Source organism: Heloderma suspectum, chromosome 9 (genome assembly GCF_057233095.1).
Source record: "Heloderma suspectum isolate Gila_16-S chromosome 9, 16-S_ref, whole genome shotgun sequence".
Classification (NCBI taxonomy): Eukaryota; Metazoa; Chordata; class Lepidosauria; order Squamata; family Helodermatidae; genus Heloderma; species Heloderma suspectum.
The window spans coordinates 28472186-28494420 of NC_139466.1; the positions used below are offsets into that span (position 1 = coordinate 28472186).

General features: G+C 44.6%; 1 protein-coding gene across 2 annotated transcripts in view; it reads left to right on the top strand.

The window, feature by feature from the left end:
* Positions 1 to 425: 425 nt before the first annotated feature.
* Positions 426 to 22235, top strand: part of CHM (CHM Rab escort protein) — a 102878-nt gene continuing 81068 nt past the window's right edge. Inside the window, exons 1-3 of one of the 2 annotated variants that reach the window (XM_084814014.1) lie at positions 426 to 600; positions 12866 to 12932; positions 21839 to 21911. In XM_084814014.1, the coding sequence (XP_084670140.1) occupies positions 552 to 600; positions 12866 to 12932; positions 21839 to 21911 (189 nt within the window). In that variant the 5' untranslated portion in view covers positions 426 to 551. The remainder of the gene's footprint in view (positions 601 to 12865; positions 12933 to 21838; positions 21912 to 22235) is intronic. The other variant, XM_084814015.1, reaches the window with a different exon arrangement.

Below are 22235 nucleotides of genomic sequence, written 5' to 3' on the forward strand. Positions count from 1 at the left end.
AATTTGTCAGTCCGCCTTTCAAAGCCATCGACATTGGTGGCCATCACCACATGGTGAGGATTTTAACCTTCCCAAGCCTGGCCTCCCCTCCAGATGTACTGGACTACAAACCCCATCACCCGCAGCTAGCATCTGCAATGGCCGCGCTGGGTGTGGATGATGGGAGCCGTTGGCTTTTTTTTTTAGGTAGGCTTTTTGCTGTTGTTCGCGTCTTTAAACCGCCCCAGCACCGAAGGCTGTGCGGATTTCTTTCCTGCGCGCGTGCCAAAGGGAGAGGGAGAGGGAGAGGCGAGGAAGCAAGGAGCAGACACGTTGCCTGCCTCGGCTTTGCCTTCGGGAAAAGAACCGGGCTCGCTTGGCCCCTCCCCTCCCCTCCCCTCCCCTCCCCTCCCCTCCCCCCCAAAGAACTACATTGTCCAGAATGCACTGCGAATCGCACCACGTCCGCCCTTCCTCCCTCCTTGCCAAGAGCGCTCGCCGGCAGCCTCACTTCCGCCAGGAGTTGCCACCCTGCGGGGTCATATGACCGCAGCCGCTTTTCCCCTCCCAAGATGGCGGATAACCTGCCCTCGGAGTTTGATGTGGTGGTCATAGGAACGGGTAAGAGGTGTGGGGCAGGCGTGAGAGTTGGGCCTGGCTGGGGCGGCGCGGGGCGGCGCACTACCCCCCCCCTCCACCGTGGGGGTGTCAAGGCTGAGGCAAGGAGTGTTAATGGGTGAGGAAGAGAGGGAGGGGAGAAGGGAGAAGTGGGTGGAGGTGGGATGGGGATTGGGGCCGCTCCCAGGGGGCAAGGCAGCGCGAACGAAATGTGCAGCGAGACCCCAGTCTCTGTCTATCTATTGATTGATTGATTGATTGATTGCATTTATATCCCGCCTTTTTTCCTCCAAGGAACTCAAGGCAGCGTACATGATCCTCTACCTGCCCCCTGTTGGCATCTGGCTCTTTGCTATCCCAATCACCCCTTGCTAAGCCAAAAAGACATGCTGTTTTAATTCCCCCACCCCATGTGGTTGAAACAGTGTGGTCCTCGGCTCATCGGTGCCTGGCTGTTTGTGTCATCATCCACAGTGCTTGGTGAACGGTCACTGTAACACTGACTGTAATTGTCGCAGGCTGTACTGCGTGCATTTCGTTCTCCTCTAACCTCCCTCCTCACAATCCGCGCCATCCATGTATATCTTATCTGCCTGCCAATTTAGGATTACTCTTCCCGCATCTGATTAGTGGGCTCGAGACCCCGAAAGCTCATGCCATAATGAATTTGAAGTGGCGCAAGACACTTCTTCTTGTATTGTTTTTGCTGCATCAGAGTAACACTGCTACACACACACTCACTGAACATTTGGGGAGGGGTCCTGTGTCAGCATTGCCTATTTGCATAATTTTTTTTGATACGTAAATGAAGCCACTTTCAAATCAGTAAATAACTTTCTCAAATGCCTCCACCTTCCTCTCAAGTATTGTTAATACCAGTGTTTAAAAAATATGTGCACTTGAAAATCATGTACTATTTACACTTTTGCACTCAAAGGATTTAAGATATAATCAGCTGGGATTTTTCCCAGCATTATTGTTATATATCATTCCAATTTCCAATGAGTTATTTGTCAGCACATTATCTGGGGAGGCTCTGCACCATATCTATACTCTTATTTATTTATTTTATTTCTATACCGCCCAATAGCTGGAGCACTCTTGGTGGTTCTGTACAGCGCTTGGCCTACAGTTGGTGTTAGACATTAACACATGGGCAGTCATAAGTTAATTGGTAGAACACACTCTTCAAAAAACAGAAAAACTGAGCTGCTGATGGCCATCTAGTCCAGGGTTGGCAGAAAGTAGATCTCCATATGTTTTGGACTTCAGCTCCTAGCATTCCTAACCGTTGGCCATGCTGGCAGGGGCTTCTGGGAGTTGAAGTCCAAAATGTCTAGAGATCTACCTTCTGCCCACCCCTGATCTAGTTTTTATATAGTGGCCAGGTAGGTACTTCTGGAAAGCCCACAAACAGCCTTCCCTAACCTGGTGCCCTGGAGATGTGTTGGACTACAGTTCCCATCAACCCAGTGAGCATGATGGGAGTGCTAGTCCCACCCATCTGGAGGGAACCAGGTTGGACAAGGCTGCATTAAGGCAATATTCTTCCATGGTTGTTTCCCCCAGCAGATGGCATATGCTTGGTAGGGAAAGTGGAAAGAGTGAATCTTTTCTCCCCAAAACTATTGATTTGCATATCATTTCATGTGAAGTGCAATACAGCCCTTGTATTCACTTTCACAAGGTAATTATTGTTGTTGAGTCGTGTGTGTGTGTGAGAGTGTGAGTGTGACTGAGAGGGAAATGATGCTGAGAATGCTTTACTTGTCCCACGTACCCAGACATTCTGCATACAAGCAAGGTTTAGAGCTAGCATTGCCAATCTATCCTCTGGAACCGTCTGATGAGCAAAAGTTGTGCAGGTCAATCATTTCCTGGCTGGCAGATGAAGTTATAGGAAAATCTTCACCAGCTAAATTTCTGGTTGTCATGCAGTTGTACAAGGGCCATGCCAGAAATAAAGCTGTCAACTCAAATTTGAATCCAAGTTAAAATCCAGCCCTTGTCACTATCATTGTCCAAGGGCTTTGCTATGTACCATGAATCTAGCCTTGCCTGATCTCCATTTCTTCACCCCGCCCCATACCACCTGGTTATTTCTTTCTGTATTGCTGCTGCTCATCTATCTTCCTCCCCTCACCCTGGCTTCTTGTCTGTTTAAGATTTCAAGCCCATTGGATCTTTAGTCCATGAGTGCTTATGGCGTAATAATTGTGGTAGTCTTTAACATGCCATAGGACACAGGGTCTGTGGGGATATAATATTATTACTACTGTTCGGTGTATGTCAAGTAACTGCTAAGGTATGCTAAACATATTTATAATAATGCTCCATGGCACTTTGTGCCAAGTGATTCGAGTTTGAAACAGTCCTGTGGGGTAGGTCACAATTTCCATTTAACAACTTGAGGTTGTGCGATAAGCAGCATAGAATCATAGAGCTGGAAGGATGCAGGAGCCCGCTGAATATCTTGATGAAGACCATCCTGAACATACGGCTGTCCACTCTCTGCTTGAAGGCATCCAGTGAAGCAAAACACCTCCTCCTGCCCCCCAGTAGTTCGTTCCATTGTTGAATGGCTCTTGCTGTTAAGAAGTTTCTCCTGATGTTCAACCAAAATCTCCCCTCCTGCAACTTAACCCCATTAGATCTACATCTGTCCTCTGGACCAGCAGAGAACAAATCTTAGCCCTCTTCTATATCAAGGTTGGGCAGAAGGTGGATCTCCAGATGTTTTGGACTTCAGCACCCAGAGGCCCCTGCCAGTATGGCCAGTGGTCAGAAATTCTGGGAGTTGAAGTCCGAAACATCTGGAGATCAGCTTTCTGCCCATCCTGTTCCATGCGATAGCCCTTCAGGTATTTGAAGAGAGCTATCATGTCCCCTTTCCTCTTCTCCAGGCTAAGCATACCCAGTTCCTTGCAACTTTTCCTCATAGTTCTCCCTACTACTAACTATCTTTGTTGCCCTCCTCTGAACCCAGTCAAAGTAATTTATCCAAGTACCAGCTCGCTCGCATCTGGCTCTCTCACAACATCCCAGGGTCTAAAAACACACCCAGGGTTTGTTGTGACATCCAAATTGGGCCAGTGTGTGTTTCCTTCAGTAAGAAGAAAGGCAGGATATGAATGTAATAAATACATGGAGGGAGCAATCCTATGGCCACTAGATAGTGGCTAGATAGCCATAGGATATGTAGTTTTCCAGGAACTGACCTCGGAGCCCGCGCTCTGAGGTCAGTTCCAGAACCGACCTCCCCCCCACTTCTGCACCGCCTTGGAGGCAGCAGAGAACAGCCCCATCCTCCGCGCTCACAAGAGGAGCGTGGAGCGGCCGAAAAGGAGCATTCCAGGAGGTGTCCTGGGGCGGGGAGGGTGGAGATGCCTGTACAACACATCCAGTGTGTCATACAGCAGCCTCCTCCCCCGCTCAGCCCTCCCGTGGCTAGACAGCTGCAATGGGCTGTCTATCCAAAAATGCAGGGCAGGAGAAGCATGGAGGGAATGATCCCCTCCCTGCTTCTCCTGCCCTGCATTGGATAGGCAGTCGCCTCCGAGTTCAGAGGCGGCCGCCTATCTGCATAGGATTGTGCCCTAAGATACTTGTGCTCATCCATTCACCATTGGTACCATCGAGGCTTCTGTTACTCCAGTCTGAGTACTTGTATTAGTTCTTTGGGTTCTCAGTGGGCTGGTTGGCCCCAGTTGTATGTTTACAACAAGACATACTTCCGCTTTTGAATGTTACTGTCAGATATCCTAGCTCATACACTATTTGACAATGGGAAATGTTAAACGAAAAGGGGGAAAGAGAGAGAATTCCCAGACCCAACTTTTCAAGCAGAATTCAATAGGAATAATTGGAATATGGAAGCTAAGATTGGATTCTCTGTCTGACTGCAGAGCCTTTTAATTGCAGCACTGTAGGTTGAGAATGCAACAGAATCCTTCCTTCTGCATTTTCCCATTTGGTTCTTGGCTTGTATTCCTGCCTTTAAACTTGTTTGAGATTTTGTTGGGGTCCTGTTCATTAGCTGCTGTTTAAGTTATAAAATAACACCCTGTTCCCTTCTGAAAGGTGTTAGTGTTCTCTGACTTTGTGTCCTAGTAATTCTATTCCCTTTGTGTTTTTCTTTTAAAAAAGAAGTTATTTATATATTTTTTAAAATCCTCCAAAACAAAAACCAGTCACTGTAAATTTCCTGGTTCCATGCAATTTTTCCCTCCTTTCTCTTTCTGGTCTTCACTAGTTATAAATAACACATGAAATGACTTTCAAGGTAGAAAGCAGGAATCCATTTTGAAATATTCTATAAAATAAAAGAGTGATTTATGGCTCCATATGATTTTGGCTGAAAGCATTTGGGCTTTGCCCAGTCATCAAAGTCCTGTCAAGGGAATCTATTATTTATTGTTCGATATGCCGGGAGTGGTGGTAGTACTTTATTTTATGTTTATCTTATGTAAGTATAGTGTTAAGAAAAATCAATTCCAGATACTAATACAGTTTTAAAAATCTATCGTGGCAAACTAACCGAATATTAGAGAGATGAGTTACGAAGTTTAGGAATGCTGATTTTTAACTCTGTCCCCTAACACCCCCTCCCCCAAATCCTTAGATGTTTGGATTGCTGCTGAATATTTTGGGGTGCAATATTTCTCTGTTACTACTTCAGTGTTTGCGTAGCTCAAATTTTCATAAGTAACCAGGTTTCTTTTTTACGCAAGCACATATTTAAACTTCTGGTACAGCAACCCCCCCCCCCCAAAAAAAAATAAAACCCTGGGCTTATTTTTTAAGATTAGATGAGACTGAATAAAATAGTTGCATGACAGACTTGTGAGCTTCTGAAGTATTTTATTAGTTTAAGCACTTGTGCTGCATCCAAATGCTTGCTCCTGATGTGGATTTCACTAGATCTCTGTATAGATTAGTTACATGGTAATAGAGAGGCACTGAGTTGAATCATTATATTAAGATCCACAAATGAGTAGTCAGTCACCTGTCCTCTAAAATAACTGGGAATATCTCACTTTCACAGCTACACCTAATATTTTTGGTTTGTTGTCTAAAGAAATAGGCTTCTCGGCAAACCTTTTCGCCCCTCTTCATGTTACCGTTGTGGCATGAGAGTTACTGCTGCTCAGCTCCTTCTCGTGCTGTGAAAGTAACCTTGATGCCCTGCGTCAGCACTGGCGTGGGGCAGATGCTCCCAGAGTAGCCTCCCCACCCCCACATAGCCTAGAGCTTCTGCTGCCTCTGTGGGGCAGGAAGAATTTTATTTTGTTTCATTTATTTCATTTCTATACCACCTGCTAGCCAAAACTCTCTGGGTGGTTTAGAAAAATTAAAACCCAAAATACAACATGATAAAAACACAATATAAAGTCTTTAGCATACAAAAAAGTTGAAACAACTTAAAACAGCTAAAAGCAGTTAATAAAATACAAGGATAAAGCAGGAGTGCAGAACCTCATTTGGACCTTTTCTGTCCAAATCTGGCCTGCATGGGATTCCAATCTGGCCCTCTGGTGTTCCCCAGTCACCTCTTGTTTGGTGATTTCCCAGCTTTTGTGCAGTTTTTCCCATTAAAAGGTTGACGTGCCTCTCCTAAGACTTAGTTACTGGATGTAAGAGCTTTAAGCTAAAATATGCTAGCTTCCCCCCCCCCGGCTTTTGGCCCTGCCCACCCCTAGAATGCGGCCCCTGAGAGCTTCTCCAAAATGTCATTCAGCCCTCCAGCTAAAGAGGTTCAACACCCTTTCAATAAAACAACTGACATTAAAAGCCCCATCATATGCCATCAAATGCCTGGGAGTAGAGGAAAGTCTTAACCTGGTGCCAAAAAGATGACAATGTTGGCGCCTGGTGGATCTCAGTGGGGAAAGCATGCCACAGTCCACAACCTATACTGCAAAGCTCCCACATCGTGGAGATAACGTGAGAAGGGACACAGAAGCAGAACAGGGTGGAAGGAGGTGGGCACATGGTGGAAGCAAGCAGGCACGTGGCAGTGTGAGGCCTCTGGTGTAAAGGGGCTGGCCCATCTGTGGGCCTCAGTTCAGGGGCCTATGGGAAAAGGGGCTTCTGGCTGACGGGCTCCGCTGCTGTTCCCAATCCAGCTGTCTTTCCCTGCTCTGTGTCAGGAGCCCGAACTACAGATCAGGATAGCTTATTCATGTGGGCTGTGTGGAAAAACAAACCCTGTTCTCTGCTCAGGGAGGGACAATAGCTCAGTGGCAGAGCCCCTGCTTTCCACAGAGAAGGTCCCAGTTTCAATCCCCAGCATCTCCAGGTATGATAAGGAAGTAATCCTGCTAAAACCCTGGAGGTCCGCTGCCATTTAGTGTCAACAATACTGGGCTAGATGTACCAAGGGTCTGACTCAGGATAAGGCACTTCCTATGTTTCTGTGTTCCCTTTCAACTTTCACCCTTTGCTTAATCCTTACCTGTTCACTTAGGGAATTGGTGGGGGACCTCCAGCCCGTGAGCCAAATCCGGCCCTCGTGGAGTTCCAGTTCGGTCCTCTGGGGTTCTTGAGATGGCCATGCTCCCTTTCCCTGGCCCCGCTCCTTTCCCCCCGCTGCCAATCATCTACCTATTGTTTGGTGGCTTCTTGTCATTTGTCCAAGTTTTTTTCCCCCATGGTAAAAGGTTAACATTCCCCTTCTAAGGTTCAGTTACTAGTTGTAAGAGCTTTAAGCTAAAATATGGTGTGGAGGGTTTGGGGGGGTGCCCCACCCCTTTTTGCCTGTGGCCCCACCAACCACTGGAATACACCTGAAGTTTAATTCAGCCCTCAGCCTGAAAAAAAGTTCCCCAACCCTGGCTTAGAGGCGAACAGCTTTGTTGTCCCACCAGCCTGATTCTTTTTTTAATAAGCTCTTATTTCAGTATTCATGTAATCCATGCCAGAGCATAACACACCTACGGTGGTGGCCATATGGTTAAGACACACAATGTTGGCTGCCATTTTGGTTAGCACAGCCTGGTGGGGATGATATGTAAAAGAGATCTGAGGCCTGAATTATCTGTTGTTTAGACAATATTAGTGAGGTTTTGGCTGGTTCTCCTCTTTATGATCCATTTGACACCAAATGTTTAGAACGCCTCTTGGTAATGTTTTAAACCAAAGCTGTTCTTTGTTAGAGAGTATCTTAAGTGGCAGTTCTGTTTTGTGCAAAGATAGTTGGAACAGTGCCCCCATCCCAAATTTGAAAAGGGTTGCTATGCCTGTTCTTCCTTTTCCATTGCATCCAGCATTCGTTTCCAAGATTATAACTGTTAACATATTGTTAATATTGCCTTGAAACCAGACAGCAAAAATTCTTTGTGTCTTAAGCCTAAGTTCTTAGGGATTTGTAGATGAAAGGCAGCAAATGTAAGGTTGTTATTATTTGATTACAGATGGTGATTTTGAAATCTTGGTATGCATTGCTTTAAGATTTAAAGGCATTTGAAAGGCTCGCATAGCCAAACAGGCATAAACTACAGGCGTTGTCTGTTGCAATGCGCCATTCTGGGATACCGGCAATGTGTCAACGGAAGGAGCTGGATTCTTTGGCCAAGTAATGTTTCTTGAATGGAAATCAATATGCTAATTGGTTCATAGAACTGGGGACATTTCATGAAAGTTTGAAAGACTGCTAAAGGAAAAGACCTTAGCCTGTGATTTGAAACCCCTAATGCTTTCAGAATTGTCTACTAGACAAAATAAACTTTCATCTATTCCTGGCAAAGGGTTCTTTTTCTCCCCCCACCCCCAGGTAAAAAAAACAAGTGTTACATGATGTTCTGTCACAGTGAAGTAGCCATTGATGCTGGAAACCAGCATTGAAACTTCATAACTTTTTTTTCTGTTTTGCCAGTTGAGATTAAATCTTCCACTATCTGTCAAAGAGGTAGGCCTTAAAAATGACGAAAAAGTTGCTGAAAGTCTGAATTTCTACCTTAAGGGCACCTGAAGATATGAAATAGATTAGAATGCTTCCTAGGTTGATACCAATTCCTGATCTTGTTATGGAGTCATTTTGCTGATCTTGCAGAAAACTCATCTGCAGGGCTATTGGCTTGCCCCTCTTTATGACCTGATGTGATAGACAGCTTTGGTTTCACCTTCTATATGGTATATAAGGAAAACTATGCCCCATGTGCATGTAGAATTCACTTCAGATCACTTTTAATGCAGTATAGAAGCTGCTGTGGGGCCATTGGCTAGGACACCAAAATCCTGAATCTTGTGTGGATAGCATTTTCCTTTAACTTGCAGAGTTTATATGAATTGATTATAATATTTAGCATTTATATTATTTACTGCATTTCTGTGCTGCCTGTCTGCCAGTGTACTGAAAGCATTTCATTGTTTAAACCAGGAGGGGACAGAAGGTTAAACTCTAGATGTTTGGGGCTTCAGCTCCCAGCATTCCTGGCCATTTGCAGGGGCTTATGGGATTTAAAGTCCTAAACATCTGGAGATCTACTTTCTTCCCATCCCTGGTTTAAACTAGCCTTCCCCACCATGGTGCCCTCCAGATGTTTTGGACCACAGCACCCATCATCCCCAACCACCAGGGCTGCACTCTCTGGGCATAATGGGAGTTGTAGTCATGCACATTTAGAGCGTGCCAGCTTGGGGAAGGCTAGTTTAAAACAATGGCTTGTGACAACCTTGCCCAACTTGTTGTTCTCGAGACGTTTTGACTTTTGACTCCCATCAGCGTCAGACAGCACAGCCAATGGTCAGGAATGGTTGGAGTTGGATTTAGTAAGCTGGATACAAAAGGGAAAGGGGCAGTGGAAGGAAGAGGAAAATAGGCCGCTTTAGGTGATGGTAAGGAGGAGTTCTTGGAGAGGAGGAGACATACTGCCGGTTGTTCCAAGCCAGGCCGATGGAGGGGGGCATGCTGTCTCACCTCTTTTTCTGATGCAGCCAGGTGAAATGGTGGCTGATGGAGAGAATTATGGAAGAGGAGATGCCAAGCAGCAGTTGGTCCCAGTTGAGAGGATGGGAGTAGATCTTGGTGTCTCATGTCTCTCTCTGATGCAGCATGGTGGATTGGGATCTACACGTAGATCTCTAGATGATTTGCAGTAGATTGGTAATGGTTTCTGATTCCCAGTAGTTTAACAATGGCAAGTAAAAACCAAAAAGCATTCCCTGACTTGGCTGGCCTTGTTTCAGTCACTTCTCTCTGAGCCTCAATGTTCCTCACCTTTATGACCAGGTCTTCATGCAGCTCTGCTGGCCGGTTCTAGACCTGTGTTAGAATCCCTGATTTATCACAACTCAGGGATCTGTATATGCTGGTCATCACAGTCTATGGCTCATGAGATGCAGTAAATAATTGGCTGCACTCCCTTAACTGGCATTTTGTCCCACCCCAGCCACTATTTTACACCTGGCCCTGGTTTGTGGCCTTGGGGTTCTAGTAACGCTCCCACCCCGCCGGGTAGATCCCACAACATGATATCTATCCACCTCTGAATTTATATGGTGTGTTTCTGAGCACTCAAGGCACATTGCATACACTACCTCCAGTGATACTTACGACATCAGTCCTCTAAAGTTGGACTGTATAGATGAATAATTTAGAGTTATATCTTGCCCTATCTTAGCTGTTCAGGGCAGCTAACAGCAGTTTAGTTGTATAACTAAATTGAAGGATTCTTTCCCCTTAAAGCAGACAGGGCAAACTTCAGGATTGTAGGATCAGCATTATTTTATTTTTTACTAGAGCACTGAGGTCTATTAGCTGGAGCAAGGTGCAAAACGGCAGCTGTGGGGCAGAGTCAAGGTGGATCCAGACACCACTGCCTCATATACTCTGTAATGACCCGCTTATACAATACCAAGCTACACCAGAGTAACTGCTCAGGGATTCTAACAGCCTGATCTTGGGGGGGGGGGGGTGGTGCTGCTGTGTAAACAATTGGGAGTCCGAAACTCTTGACAATCTACTTTAAAACTCCCTTGATCTACCTTCTCTCCCTCTTCCCACTCCAAATATACCACATAAAGGGACACGAAGTGGGGAGAAGAGGAAAATGGGGAGGAGAAACAGAGCTTTAAAATACTGAAATCCACAATAAAACCTACCATGGTTAATTTCTCTGAACACAGGGAAGGAAGTGTCAGAAGGAGCAACTCTCAGCTGGTCCAGGTCCAGGTGTTTCTGCCTTTGCCTCCTTTCTCCAGTACAACAAGGTGCTCTGGGAACTTTAGTTCTTTGAAGGCTGAACCAGAGCATCAGCTCTCCGGGCACACAGATGACAATTCACAATGTATTCCATAGAAAGCAGTGATCATTTTAAACTGGTCTAAAATGTGTTTACCTTTGTAGTGTATTCAGTATCCCCATATTATAGAAAGAGTAGCCATGTTTAAAAGCCCACAAAAGTGACTAACCTGCATTTTTTTACTTGCCTGCATTTCCAGACTGACCGCAGAGGGTAAAAAAACCCACACAGCTTCTCCTGGCAGATTGGTAGAGGAAGGACACATCCCTCCTCCACAGTCTCCTGTGTTTCTGTGCTGGTAATGGAGGAAGGGGCTTTCCTTCCCCTGCAGTTAGCATAGAAGCCAACCAGACTGGCAGGTGAGGGGCTGAGTGATCCATCCCTCCTCCAGCCTGCTCACTTGCCTGCATGGAATTCCTGGTGGCCTATGACTACCAGATGAGTTGTTAAATGCAAGGCTAAGATAGAGCCCTGAAGATGAGAAAAAAAGTGGTTTTCCTAAGGCAATCCTAGAAAACGTGTGATGGAGAGGAGGTTTTGAACGGAAGTCTTTCTGGCTCATAGCGTACGCTTCTAACCACTACATTACAACATCCAGTTCTGATTTTTAAGGCACATGTGGAAGGTCAGGACCTTGGTTATTTTCCAGAAGTGTAAGTGAAATAAAGAAATACACTTGAGTAACCTACGCAGTCTTGAGAACGTTGATAGGAAGCGTCCTTATACCAAGTCAGACCATTGATGCATCTAGCCTTATATTGTCGACACTGACTAACAGTGGCTTTCCAGGGTTTCAGGTCGCATTCTTTCCAAGTCCTACCTGGAGATGCCAGGGATTGAATCTGGGACCTTCTGCTTGCAAAGCAGATGCTCCATAACACTGAGCTACAGCCCCTTCACAGTCTTCCAATATGTGAGCATCGTAAAGCATCCTGTATGTAAATACTTATTTCATGCAGAGCCATAAGTGGTCACGGGACCTTACAGAATTATGAAGGCCAAAGCAGATGGGTCTCTGCCCCAAATGAACTCACAGTCTAAAACAGAGAGCGAGGAAAGCATCAGAAGATTGCCAGTTATTGGGAACAGGGAGAGGCTGGCTATTTCCATTGCGCATGAGAGCTTCCCTGGGTAGACGTCCACATTTTTTTTTACTGGCCACACTTGTCAGGGCAAGTGTTGTAAACGAACCACTTTTCTTCCCAGACGTGAAGCTGCAGAGTGGGCAGAGATGGTCCCAGCAGTGGCATGGCAATAACTGTCCCCTCCTCCTTGACCATTGCTCCCCAAGCACCTCCGCTGAGCATTGGACAAGCTGTCAGGGAAGGGGCAGGAACTTGATGATGACAGTCTTAAGGTCAGGGTATTAAGGCCAGCCAAAAATTGTGGACCCCTGTCCCAGAGTGCTAGAAACAGAAAGCTGTATTCAACAGTAGGGGATGGACCTGTGCTTTCACCCAACAAGGCAAGTCTTACACTTGCTCACATATTCTCAGTAAATATAAGCATGCTTGATTTAATAGAAGAAAATGTCAGCAGAGTGCTTGAATTAGCATTTGCTATCAGGGAAGTATGAAACCATAATTTCAAAAACGATCAGAGGTGTTATTGGTGGGGAGGGCCTTCTTGGTGGTTGTTCCCAACCTTTGGAATTCCCTGCCTAGGGAGGCTAGGTTGGCCCCCTCTCTGCTGTCCTTATGCCAGCAGGCAAAGACATATTTATTCAAGCAGGCCTTTGGCTTGTAAACTGGCCTGTTGGTTTGGGTGCAGTTCTTATTCTTTTATTGTTGTGCTTTTAATTGTTTGTTTTATGATGGTTCAAAGTAAGTCTTTATTTTTATTTTAAATTGTGTTTTTTATTGTTATTAACCATTTCCTTCCTGGAAAGGTGGGGTATAAATCAAATAAATAAATAGATCCCTCATAAAAGTAAACAAAAAGTGTTCCCCCTTCAAACTGTTTGGTATTCAGACTGTTCATCCTATTTTATCTTCACCTGTTTAATTTTTTTAAAATCTCTCTCGTAGGTTTGCCTGAGTCTATCATTGCAGCTGCATGTTCCAGAAGTGGCCAGCGAGTTCTGCATGTGGATTCGTAAGTCTTCCTAACTACTCAGTGTATTCTGTTACATGTTGTGAGACTACTCTTGGCACATCGTAGGCTGCAACCCTATCCACACTTACTTGCTCTGAGGAAGTCCCATTGAACTCAGTTACATGTCTGGGTGGAGATGCATAGGACTGCACTATCAGTCTGAGCGTTTACAGTCTTTAGCAGATTGTGATACCATCTCATGTTCCTGCTGGAAAATACTGCCTTTGGGGAACTTCTTTCTTTTTTGTTGCAATCATGAGACACCATAATATTTATCTGAGAAGAGACTACCTGGAATAAATTCAAGTATCACATTTCTGTAGGCTGACTGTAAATGTAAGAAGTGGTTTAAAAATCATACGGTTCTCTTGGATCTGTAGTTCTACGAAGAGGGGGCCAGGGTACCAGAGTGGAGTTCTCCGTGCACAGAAGCTACAGTTCCCAGTGGTCCTTGAGCTGGCCTAAAACTGGCTCACCTTTTTGTAGTGTAAGTATGTCCTTAGCTGCCTAAAAAAGACAAATGCATCTCATGCTACAGGCACTTATGCATTCAGTATCCTGTTGGTTCACATGATCCGGGCTATGATTTTATCAGAGGTTTTTTGAGATAAGAAAAGTAAGTGTGTGTGTTTGTGTGTGTGTGTGTGTGTGTGTGTGTGTGTAAATTGTGGTGGCACCTGTACAACAGGGGTGGGCAATACTTGGCTCAAAGGCCACATGTGGCCCCCACCCCAATGGTATCACATTTGTTGTAGTGGTGGCAAGATCGCAGCAATTTGGCTTTAAAACAAGGCAGGCAGCACGTGCTTTGTTTGGAAGCTGAATTGCGCTTCCAGAAACCTCCCAGGAAGCATGGTAGTAGCGGGGGAAGCAATTTATTTATTTATTTATTTATTTATTTTTATTACATTTCTATACTTCCCCATAGCTGAAGCTCTCTGGGCAATTTACAAAAGTTAAAAGATTAAAATACAATATACAGGGTTTAAAAGCCATTGACATAAAAACATACGGACAGTTTACACAAACAACATATAACTAAAAACAACTTTGAACTGAAAACAATTTAACAAAAGATAAAAATGCAACAATAAAGCATTGCAGCTTAAAACAACACAGCTTAAAAACAATATACAAGAGTCAGAAAAAGGAACAAAAGTTCTAAAAAGGGAAGGCCTGCTGGAATAATAGAGTCTTTAATGCCTGCTTAAAAACCTTCAAAGAGGTCAGCAGGTGCATTTCAACAGGCAGGTCGTTCCACTGAGCTGAGAGGTGGCCAAGGAGAAGGTCCTCTTGTGTGTGGCTGCCAATCTCACATTAGGCAGCTGCAGCAGAGAGCCCTCAGAGGACCTTAGGTGGCAGACTGGGATGTAGGAGAGGAGGCGCTCCCCAATGCAACCCCTGGGCCCCCAGGTGTTACCCAGCTCTGCTCTACAAGATTAAAAAAAAAACCCACGTAGTCTCCTACCTCAGTTCACTTTCTTCAGGACTGAGGAGGTTTTGGGAAGGGTGTGTGACAACCCAAAACTGCTCTGAATCTCTCCTTAGCCAGGGTATAATCAGAGGTGAGGGGAGGAGGGAGAAATAACAGTTGGCTTTGGAATTGGTGGAGGTCTGCGGAAGAGCTTTAGAAATAGGCAGCCTTTAAAACTATTTACCTGCACTTCAAATAATTTGCTGATTTTAAAACTGACCTGCGCTCTGTTTTAGAATTATGCTAGGATTGTTTAACCCTCAAATAACCCCCGCCAGCCAGGTTCACACAATACGACAACCCCTGATTGGGGGTTGCGTATTCATAATGGCGGCCGGCACACTCTGCAACTCCTTGAGAGTAAATTAACCCTCAATGGGCTGTCGTGTGAACTAGCCCTGTGTATTTATTTCCACTGGGTAAATAAGCAACAGACTGGGTGGGGTGGGATGTATAAAACACTGTCTTAACAGCATATGTGTGTGTGTGCGTATAAAAATTCACATCAGTCAAAAGGCGGCATACCATTGGCTGTGTCACCCCACACACACAGTTATAACTGCTACATGTTTGAGTTTTTCAAGGCTGAATTGCATAAAATAGCATTTTCTACTTTCATTTCACTTGCTAGGCTGCTATTGTTGCTTCTAAGAGTGTTTACAAGCTAGGAATTGGTCTTCACCAATAAATAAACCTGAAATACTTCAGGTAGCTAAAAATGTGAAAACTACCACTTGGTTTTGTCTCAAAATTTAAATCCATAAATCTTGCACAGAATTCTTAGGTGAACGGCATATGAGAAGGAGAAACTGGTCACACTTGTAAATCTCCTCCTGATGGTGCTGTGTAAACTTTAAATCTTTTTCTTTCTGATTGGCATTAGATAGAAAGCATACGGGGGTGGAGTGAGGAGAAAAGAAACTGAGAGTCAAATGAAACTTTTGAAGTACTTTCTGTGTGCCAGCTCTGCCTGGATTCATTACCCTGGGTGGATCTTATTACTTTTAATCTCCCGCCACTGTTTTGCGTTTATCATAATATACCGCTTATGTGATGATGGTAGATGGTCTGAAGTGGACCATTATAAACCACTGAGTAGCACCTCTGTTGATTTATAAACACTGTCCAAGCATCGCCCATCAAGAGCAGCTAATCTTATTCAAAATAGTCACTTCCATTGCAGCCTGGTCATAAATTTGTGTAGTCATGTTTTAAAACCAAAGTTAGCTTCTGCCAAATTGTAATTGAAGGGGGCTCTATTTCTGGGTGCTAGCTATCTGTCTCAATAAAATGTTATAAAAAAAATTCTGTGGTTCTTTTTCAGAGAGCTACATTTACTGTAGATATTAATGAGCTGTTGACGTGTGAAATTTCAAGGATGGATGCTAAGTGATTTAGAAAAGTAATTTGCAATTCAGAACATGTGGCTTGGCATTGACTTTAAACTTGAAGTTGCGAAAGTTGAGAATTGGATATAGTTGTGAAAGTGATTTGTTTATACATGAAGATCTTTCTTCCCAGTGACCTCCCTCTTCTTTCCCCATCCTGGCAAATCTTATCTTATATGGGGGTACTGTGCTTTTGTTTGTCCATACGTTCTGCTTCCATTGGTGGAAATAACCAAAGCGACAGGAAAATAGGATATTTCTTCACATTGTCCATTTTGTGTCTGACACTAAAATTCAGTTTATACGTTGATGGGTTTGTCACGGTACGAAGAATTAAGCTGTCAGCCAACTTAAAGAATGTTTAATTGCCTTTTTAACTGACTTAAATGTGAGTATTACTGAAACCTCAGTATGGGTGCCTTTATCAAATATTGAAGGATAGTTGAAAGGGCTTAATGAATTAAACAAAATGGCACTGCTTTTTGTTAGAAGGAATGGTGCTTTGAGAAAAACGATTCCTCATTGCATTAATGTAGTAGAACCAATAATAGCCTGAAATAATGTCTGGGATCCAAACTTGCACACAGGGGTGTTCCAACTTGGTGCCCTCGAGATGTGTTCAGTTGCAACTCCCATCATCCCTATCCAGTATCGGCATTGGGCATGCTGGTTGGGGATGATGGGGGTTATAGTCAAATGTACCTGGTTGGGAAAGGCTGCTATAGGGCATAAGGAGTTCTTGTAGGAAAATTGCCTCCTCCCCACATGTGTGATCATAAATGTTTTCCACTTGCACGTGGGGTTTGGATCTCACCCAGTGTCTTTCCTTATCTCTCAGGTCCACTGACTAAAATTGGCTTCCAGCATTTAGTCAACTTAAGCTGTAGTTGACTAACTGCCAGTTGGAAATTTGTTGCCCTGCAAACAGTGGTGTAGCGGTAAATTTTGAAGTGTGTGTGATCATCGTGCCAGTCCCCATGGCCACACCCCAAGGAGAGACCAAAAATGCAGACAGCTGCATTGATCTACACAACAAACCAATTCTAACAGTTTTCATCTCTACCAGGAGCTTTTATAGAGCTCTCGGGTCTTACTTGCCCATTTAAGATCAAGCTACCCCAAAATACTTGGCAATAAAACCATGCAACTATGTGTTGTTGCTGAGAAAATTATCTCCCCCTCCACCCGACCCCAGTTACTGTGAGGGTTGCAGCTAAGCTCAGAAGGGACAGGGAATTCTGAGGGGGGTGGCAGATGATGTCAGTGGCTGGGTTCACACAACATGCTAACCTTCACTTAGTGGTTGAGTGTGGGTTATTGTTGAACCATGAGTGAGTGTGTTGTCTGAACCCAGGACATTTTCCGCAGGGTGGCTTGTTAACTATGCAGTGTGGCTTATTTTTCTCAAGCAAGGCACCTTGAGAAACCATGGTTTGTTGTTGGGTTGTTCCGGGTGGTTAACAAGCCACACTGCATGGTTAACAAGCCACCCTGCAGAAAATGTCCTGGGTTCGGACAACATGCTAACCCACAGTCCAACAAACAACCCACAGTCAACCACTGAGTGTGGGTTAGTGTGTTGTGTGATCCCAGCTGTTGATTCTCTCCAAACATGGAGAGTGTCTCTGCTAATCAAAAAGTCCCTCAAGCTGTGGCTCCGTCTCACCACTGCCTGGGAGGTTGGCATAGGAGGAGATATTCTTTGAGGCAACCTGGTCCTGGGGTGTATAGGGCTTTGTCTGCTAATACCGACACCTTCAGCCTAGCTTGGTATCTGATTTTGGATGGCTTATCCTGCATGAATGTATCACCATCTCTTGACCATGATCACTCAGTGGAACTTGCACTTGACCACTGATTACTATTTGCTCTGGGGGGTGGGAAAGAGGAGGTGAGGGCTGTTGCCTTCCAGCCCTGTTTCTAGAAGCATTTGGTCAGCCACTGTGGGAAACAGTATGGTGGACAATAGATGGACCTTTGACTTGATCCAGCTGGGCTCCCCTTACATTAAGCTGATCCAGGGATGACGACGGCGATGATGATGTGAATATGAGTCTGCAGTGTGATATGGCTGCAAAACAACCTGCACGCCTAATTTTAGGTTGCATCAATAGAAGCAGAATTTCAAAATCACGGGGAGTAATAATTCCACTCTTTTCTGCACTGGTCAGACCTCACCGCGAATATTGTGTCCTCTTCTGGACGCCACACTCTAAGGAGGATTCTGACAAATTGGAACATGTTCGGAGAAGGGCAGCAAAGATGAGTATGTGACTAGAAATGGAGTCCTACAAAGAAAGATTGAAAGAACTGGGCATGTCTAGCCTTGAGCAGAGAAGACTGATGAGAGATATAATACCACCTTTCAAGTACCTAAAGGGTCGTCACACAGAAGAGGGCTACAACCTGTTCTCTGTCATCCAAGGCTGTAGGACATGAAATAACAGGCTTAAGTTACAGACAAGCAGATTTTGGTTGAATATCAGGAAAAACGTCCTAATGGTCAGAGCAGTGAGACAGTAGAACCAGTTGCCCAGGGAGGTTGCTCCCTGTCGCTGGAGGTATTCCAGCAGAGACTGGACAGCCATCTGTCAGGGATGCTCTCAACTGGATTCCTACACTGAGCAGGGTTGGACCTGATGGCCTAAGTAGCGCCTTCCAACTCTATGGCTCTATGATATGTGATGGCCAGTTATTGGTATTTTTAGTTTTCCGTGTTGAACCTAATACAGATCGCAGAGGTTCAGATTCTTAATATCAAAAACCAAAAACACCCACCCACCTGGGACATACAAAGCAGCTGGCTGGTTCCTATATCTATATGATAAAATTGAGGCAAAATGGGAATAATCTAATATGTGTCTCAGCCAGATGATTAGGTGAAACTTTTAGGATTAGACACACAAGTCCTTTTACATTCCTACTTTTAAAATCGATATGGCAGGAGCTTCACTAGCAGGAGACAGCGTATTCCGATGGCATGACAACCCCCCCCCCTCCACTCCCCAAAGATCAAATAGAGGAAAGACACATGCAGGCGGCTCTCTGGAGAAATCATGAAGCATCAGCAACTTCTTTCTAGACATCAGCAGCTTTGATTCATTTTTCCAGGGCTATTATGGCATTGAGAGCGGCAGCTTTCCTAATTGACATTCACAAAAGAACTAGTTTCTCCCCCTGCAAGTCTGCTGCTATACTTGTGTCAATGACACTTTTTTTGTTTTTGGTCCAGACCGTTATGAAGGCCTTCACTTAATGGAAGGCAGGGGTACGATTCACATGTAACACTAAACCATGGTTAGCGTTATGGGTTGAGTCTGCACGAGCCTTTTGTTCATATGTTCCCCTCTCCTCTCATGTGTGTGAGAGGAGGAAATCGGAAACGTCTGCTTCTGCTTTGGAACTAACCATGGTCTCTGTGATGTTCAGAGTTGAACTACTGGGGTTTGTTCTAAATATGGTTGATCTAAAATGGATTCAGAATCTCCAGCCCAGGGGCCAAATCTGACCTTCATGGGGGACCCAATCCAGCCTTCCATGATTCCCTAGATGGCCCCACCCTTTTCTCCTGACCTCCGATCGTTTGGTGGCTTCCTGGCTTTTGTGTCATTCCCCCCCTGGCCCTCCCCATTTTGGCTTTGGCCCCGCCCACCTATGGAATGCAGCTCCTGAGAGCTTCCCCAAAATGGAATTTGGCTCTTGGACTGAAGGAGGCTCAACACCCCTGAGTTAAAACAAACCAGGATCAGCCATGGTTTGGACACTGCAGGGAACTCTGCTAAAGTGAAAGCAGAAGCTTTTGATCTCCTCTTTTGTGCACTCAAGGGAGCGGGGGGCAGGGGCCGGGGGAGAGACGGGAGGAGCCTGAAAGCCTGAGGTTTATGCAGGCTTGCTCTTGTAAACCTCAACCATGTTTTAGTATTACCTCTGACCCAGCCACAGCCTCAAAGGTCCCAGGGTGTAAAGCTGAGACCCAGGTTCATGAAATGTGCCCCTTTGCCATCTCTTGTGTGAATTCTTCCTGCTTCCTCTCCACTGCCCAAGTTTGGTGTTGCACCTGCACATCAATTTCTATGGTTAAAACAAGCAATGTGCAATTGTTTAAGACTTGAATGTAATTTCTACGGTTTGGACAAATGCAATTTTGTCAAGAAATGTTTGCTAAAAATCAGTACAACATGAGCATCTATTTGTGAACATATCAGTTTTGTTTCTGTTCATCATCGGAAGGAAAAGAGTGATGTGTAATACTTAATTTCTAACTGTATTCCTTCTTCGCTTGCTCCCCCACCAATTTTTTTTGAAATTTCACAGGTATTGCTTATAACTGTTCTAACTTCTCTTTATGATTTTACAACTTGTGGATTTTTTTTTTTAATAAATGAAAGTTGAGATGGATTCTGTGCCTGATGAGAGATCCCACACTTGTGTGACATTTCCAGGGAAACTTGTTCTGTGAGGCTTGGCGGCTTTGATTGCCCTAAGACTGTTCGGAGGAGAGAACCATTTCTGAATGCTTGTCCATATTGAAAGCTCCCTGCAACTAGCACATCAGGAGACAAGGTTATGAACCTAGTCCTTTCCCTGTTGTGCTAGTTTTCTACTGTGTGTGTTGAACATGGGGAACATTCATAATGTAATCCACACACCTGCAGTGAGAAATGACACTGTCTATCCATTCTATCACTTTATTCCTGCTTTGTTCTTTGACAGGTGGTCAGTTGAGAAGTCGCTGATCAAGAGAAATAAATGGGGATGGTTTCTAGTGACACCAAGAAATGTTTTGGGACAAAAAATCCAGTCCCTCCTTAATCAGAGAAATGTTGGCTAGGTTATTTCCTAAGATAAGGCCAGCTTAAATCCACTGATTCCCCCACACCCCCGGCTTTACTTGTCAACTTTGAGCAAAGTGTACTGTTTTTCTAAAAGTTGAAGGACTTTTTAAGGTCAGCTTCTAATCATGAACAATTAGACAGCGTTTAGCAGACATCTGTCCCTCATTGTGCTAACTTAGCAACCTTAGTGGAGAACATCATCCCTCTGTTCCTATAAAGAGCCTGGTGCTCCTAACAAAGTCTTTTTCAGTTGCCACAATTCCTGGATGATCTTCTTTTAAATGATACGCTTCAGCTAGGGTGGCCAGATGCAAAAGAGGTCAGGGCTCCTGCACCTTTAATAGAGGGAATTTTAGCAGGTTTAGCTAGGGCATCTGGCCACCCTAGCTGCAACACATCCCTATTTAAACATGCACATGCATGCAGCGCTTCTAATTGTGGCTGTTGTAAGACTGGCCTCTTGGTGCCCCCTCCCACGGTTTTGTAAAACTGTAATGAGAAGCTGTAAGGTCCGGGGCCAAATCCAGCCCATGGATAAGCAACAGTTGGCTAGATACCCTGGCAGATAAAAGGCAGAGCTGCGTAGGAATGCTGTCACTCTTCACCCAATGCAAGCATGGAATTCAGTGTCAAACAAAGAATTCAGATTTTGTGAAAAGCAAGTTTCTAGCCCTTAAGGCTGAGAAGATAGACTGGTGCACTCTCAGGAAACAGCTCTGTGTGTCTGTACATATGTATGTATGTGCTAAAGGGGATTTTGAATAATTGCGATGGGAGTTAGGCCTTCAGTGCCCTACTGGGCTCCTTGCACCACCCTATGGCAAGCTGTCTATATTTTGCAAAGTGGGCAAATATATGCAATTCAGCATATTAAATTGCTTTTGCTATATTTTGTATGCTGCCTTGGGAAAACATCACATTCTGAAAGATGGTTCATGCATCCCTTAAATAAATAACATTTCCATATAATTTAGTGGGTTGCAAACCTCAAGTGCTATATGTACATGAAGTGAAGACGGTCTATATTTTTGTTTGTTTGGGATTGATTGGTGAGCCTTCTTCCTTTTATTCTCTCCTGATCCCATGCATGTGTGTAAGCTTCATGGCTAGGATGACATCCTTACTCCATTTGGATAAATGCAATAGAACCCTTGCAAAAATGAAGGTTTGCTGAGCTGTTTCTTCTTTCTGTTCTCCCCCCACCCCCAGGAGAAATTACTATGGAGGAAACTGGGCAAGTTTTAGTTTCTCAGGATTATTGTCCTGGATAAAAGAAAACCAGGTAAGGAGCAATGATTTTGTTGTACCTCAAACATCTAAAGCAGGTGTACGCAACTTTTGGGGGCTCTGGGCACATTTGGTAATTTGAGAACCTGTCCTGGGCACCACCACAAAGTGGCTTGGCAAAGGGCAAGTAACCTTCCCTAAAGACTAAGTACAAGACAGAGGTGGGATCTGAGCCTTGACATACTTTGAACTCACAGTTTTCAGCACCACCAGAAACCTATTTCACAGCAATCCCAGCTGCCAGTGAGAAAAAATGTCTTAATTAAAAAAAAAACAGAAGCGGGAGGGGTAGGGCAACTTGTTGTGCACCAGGAAAGGT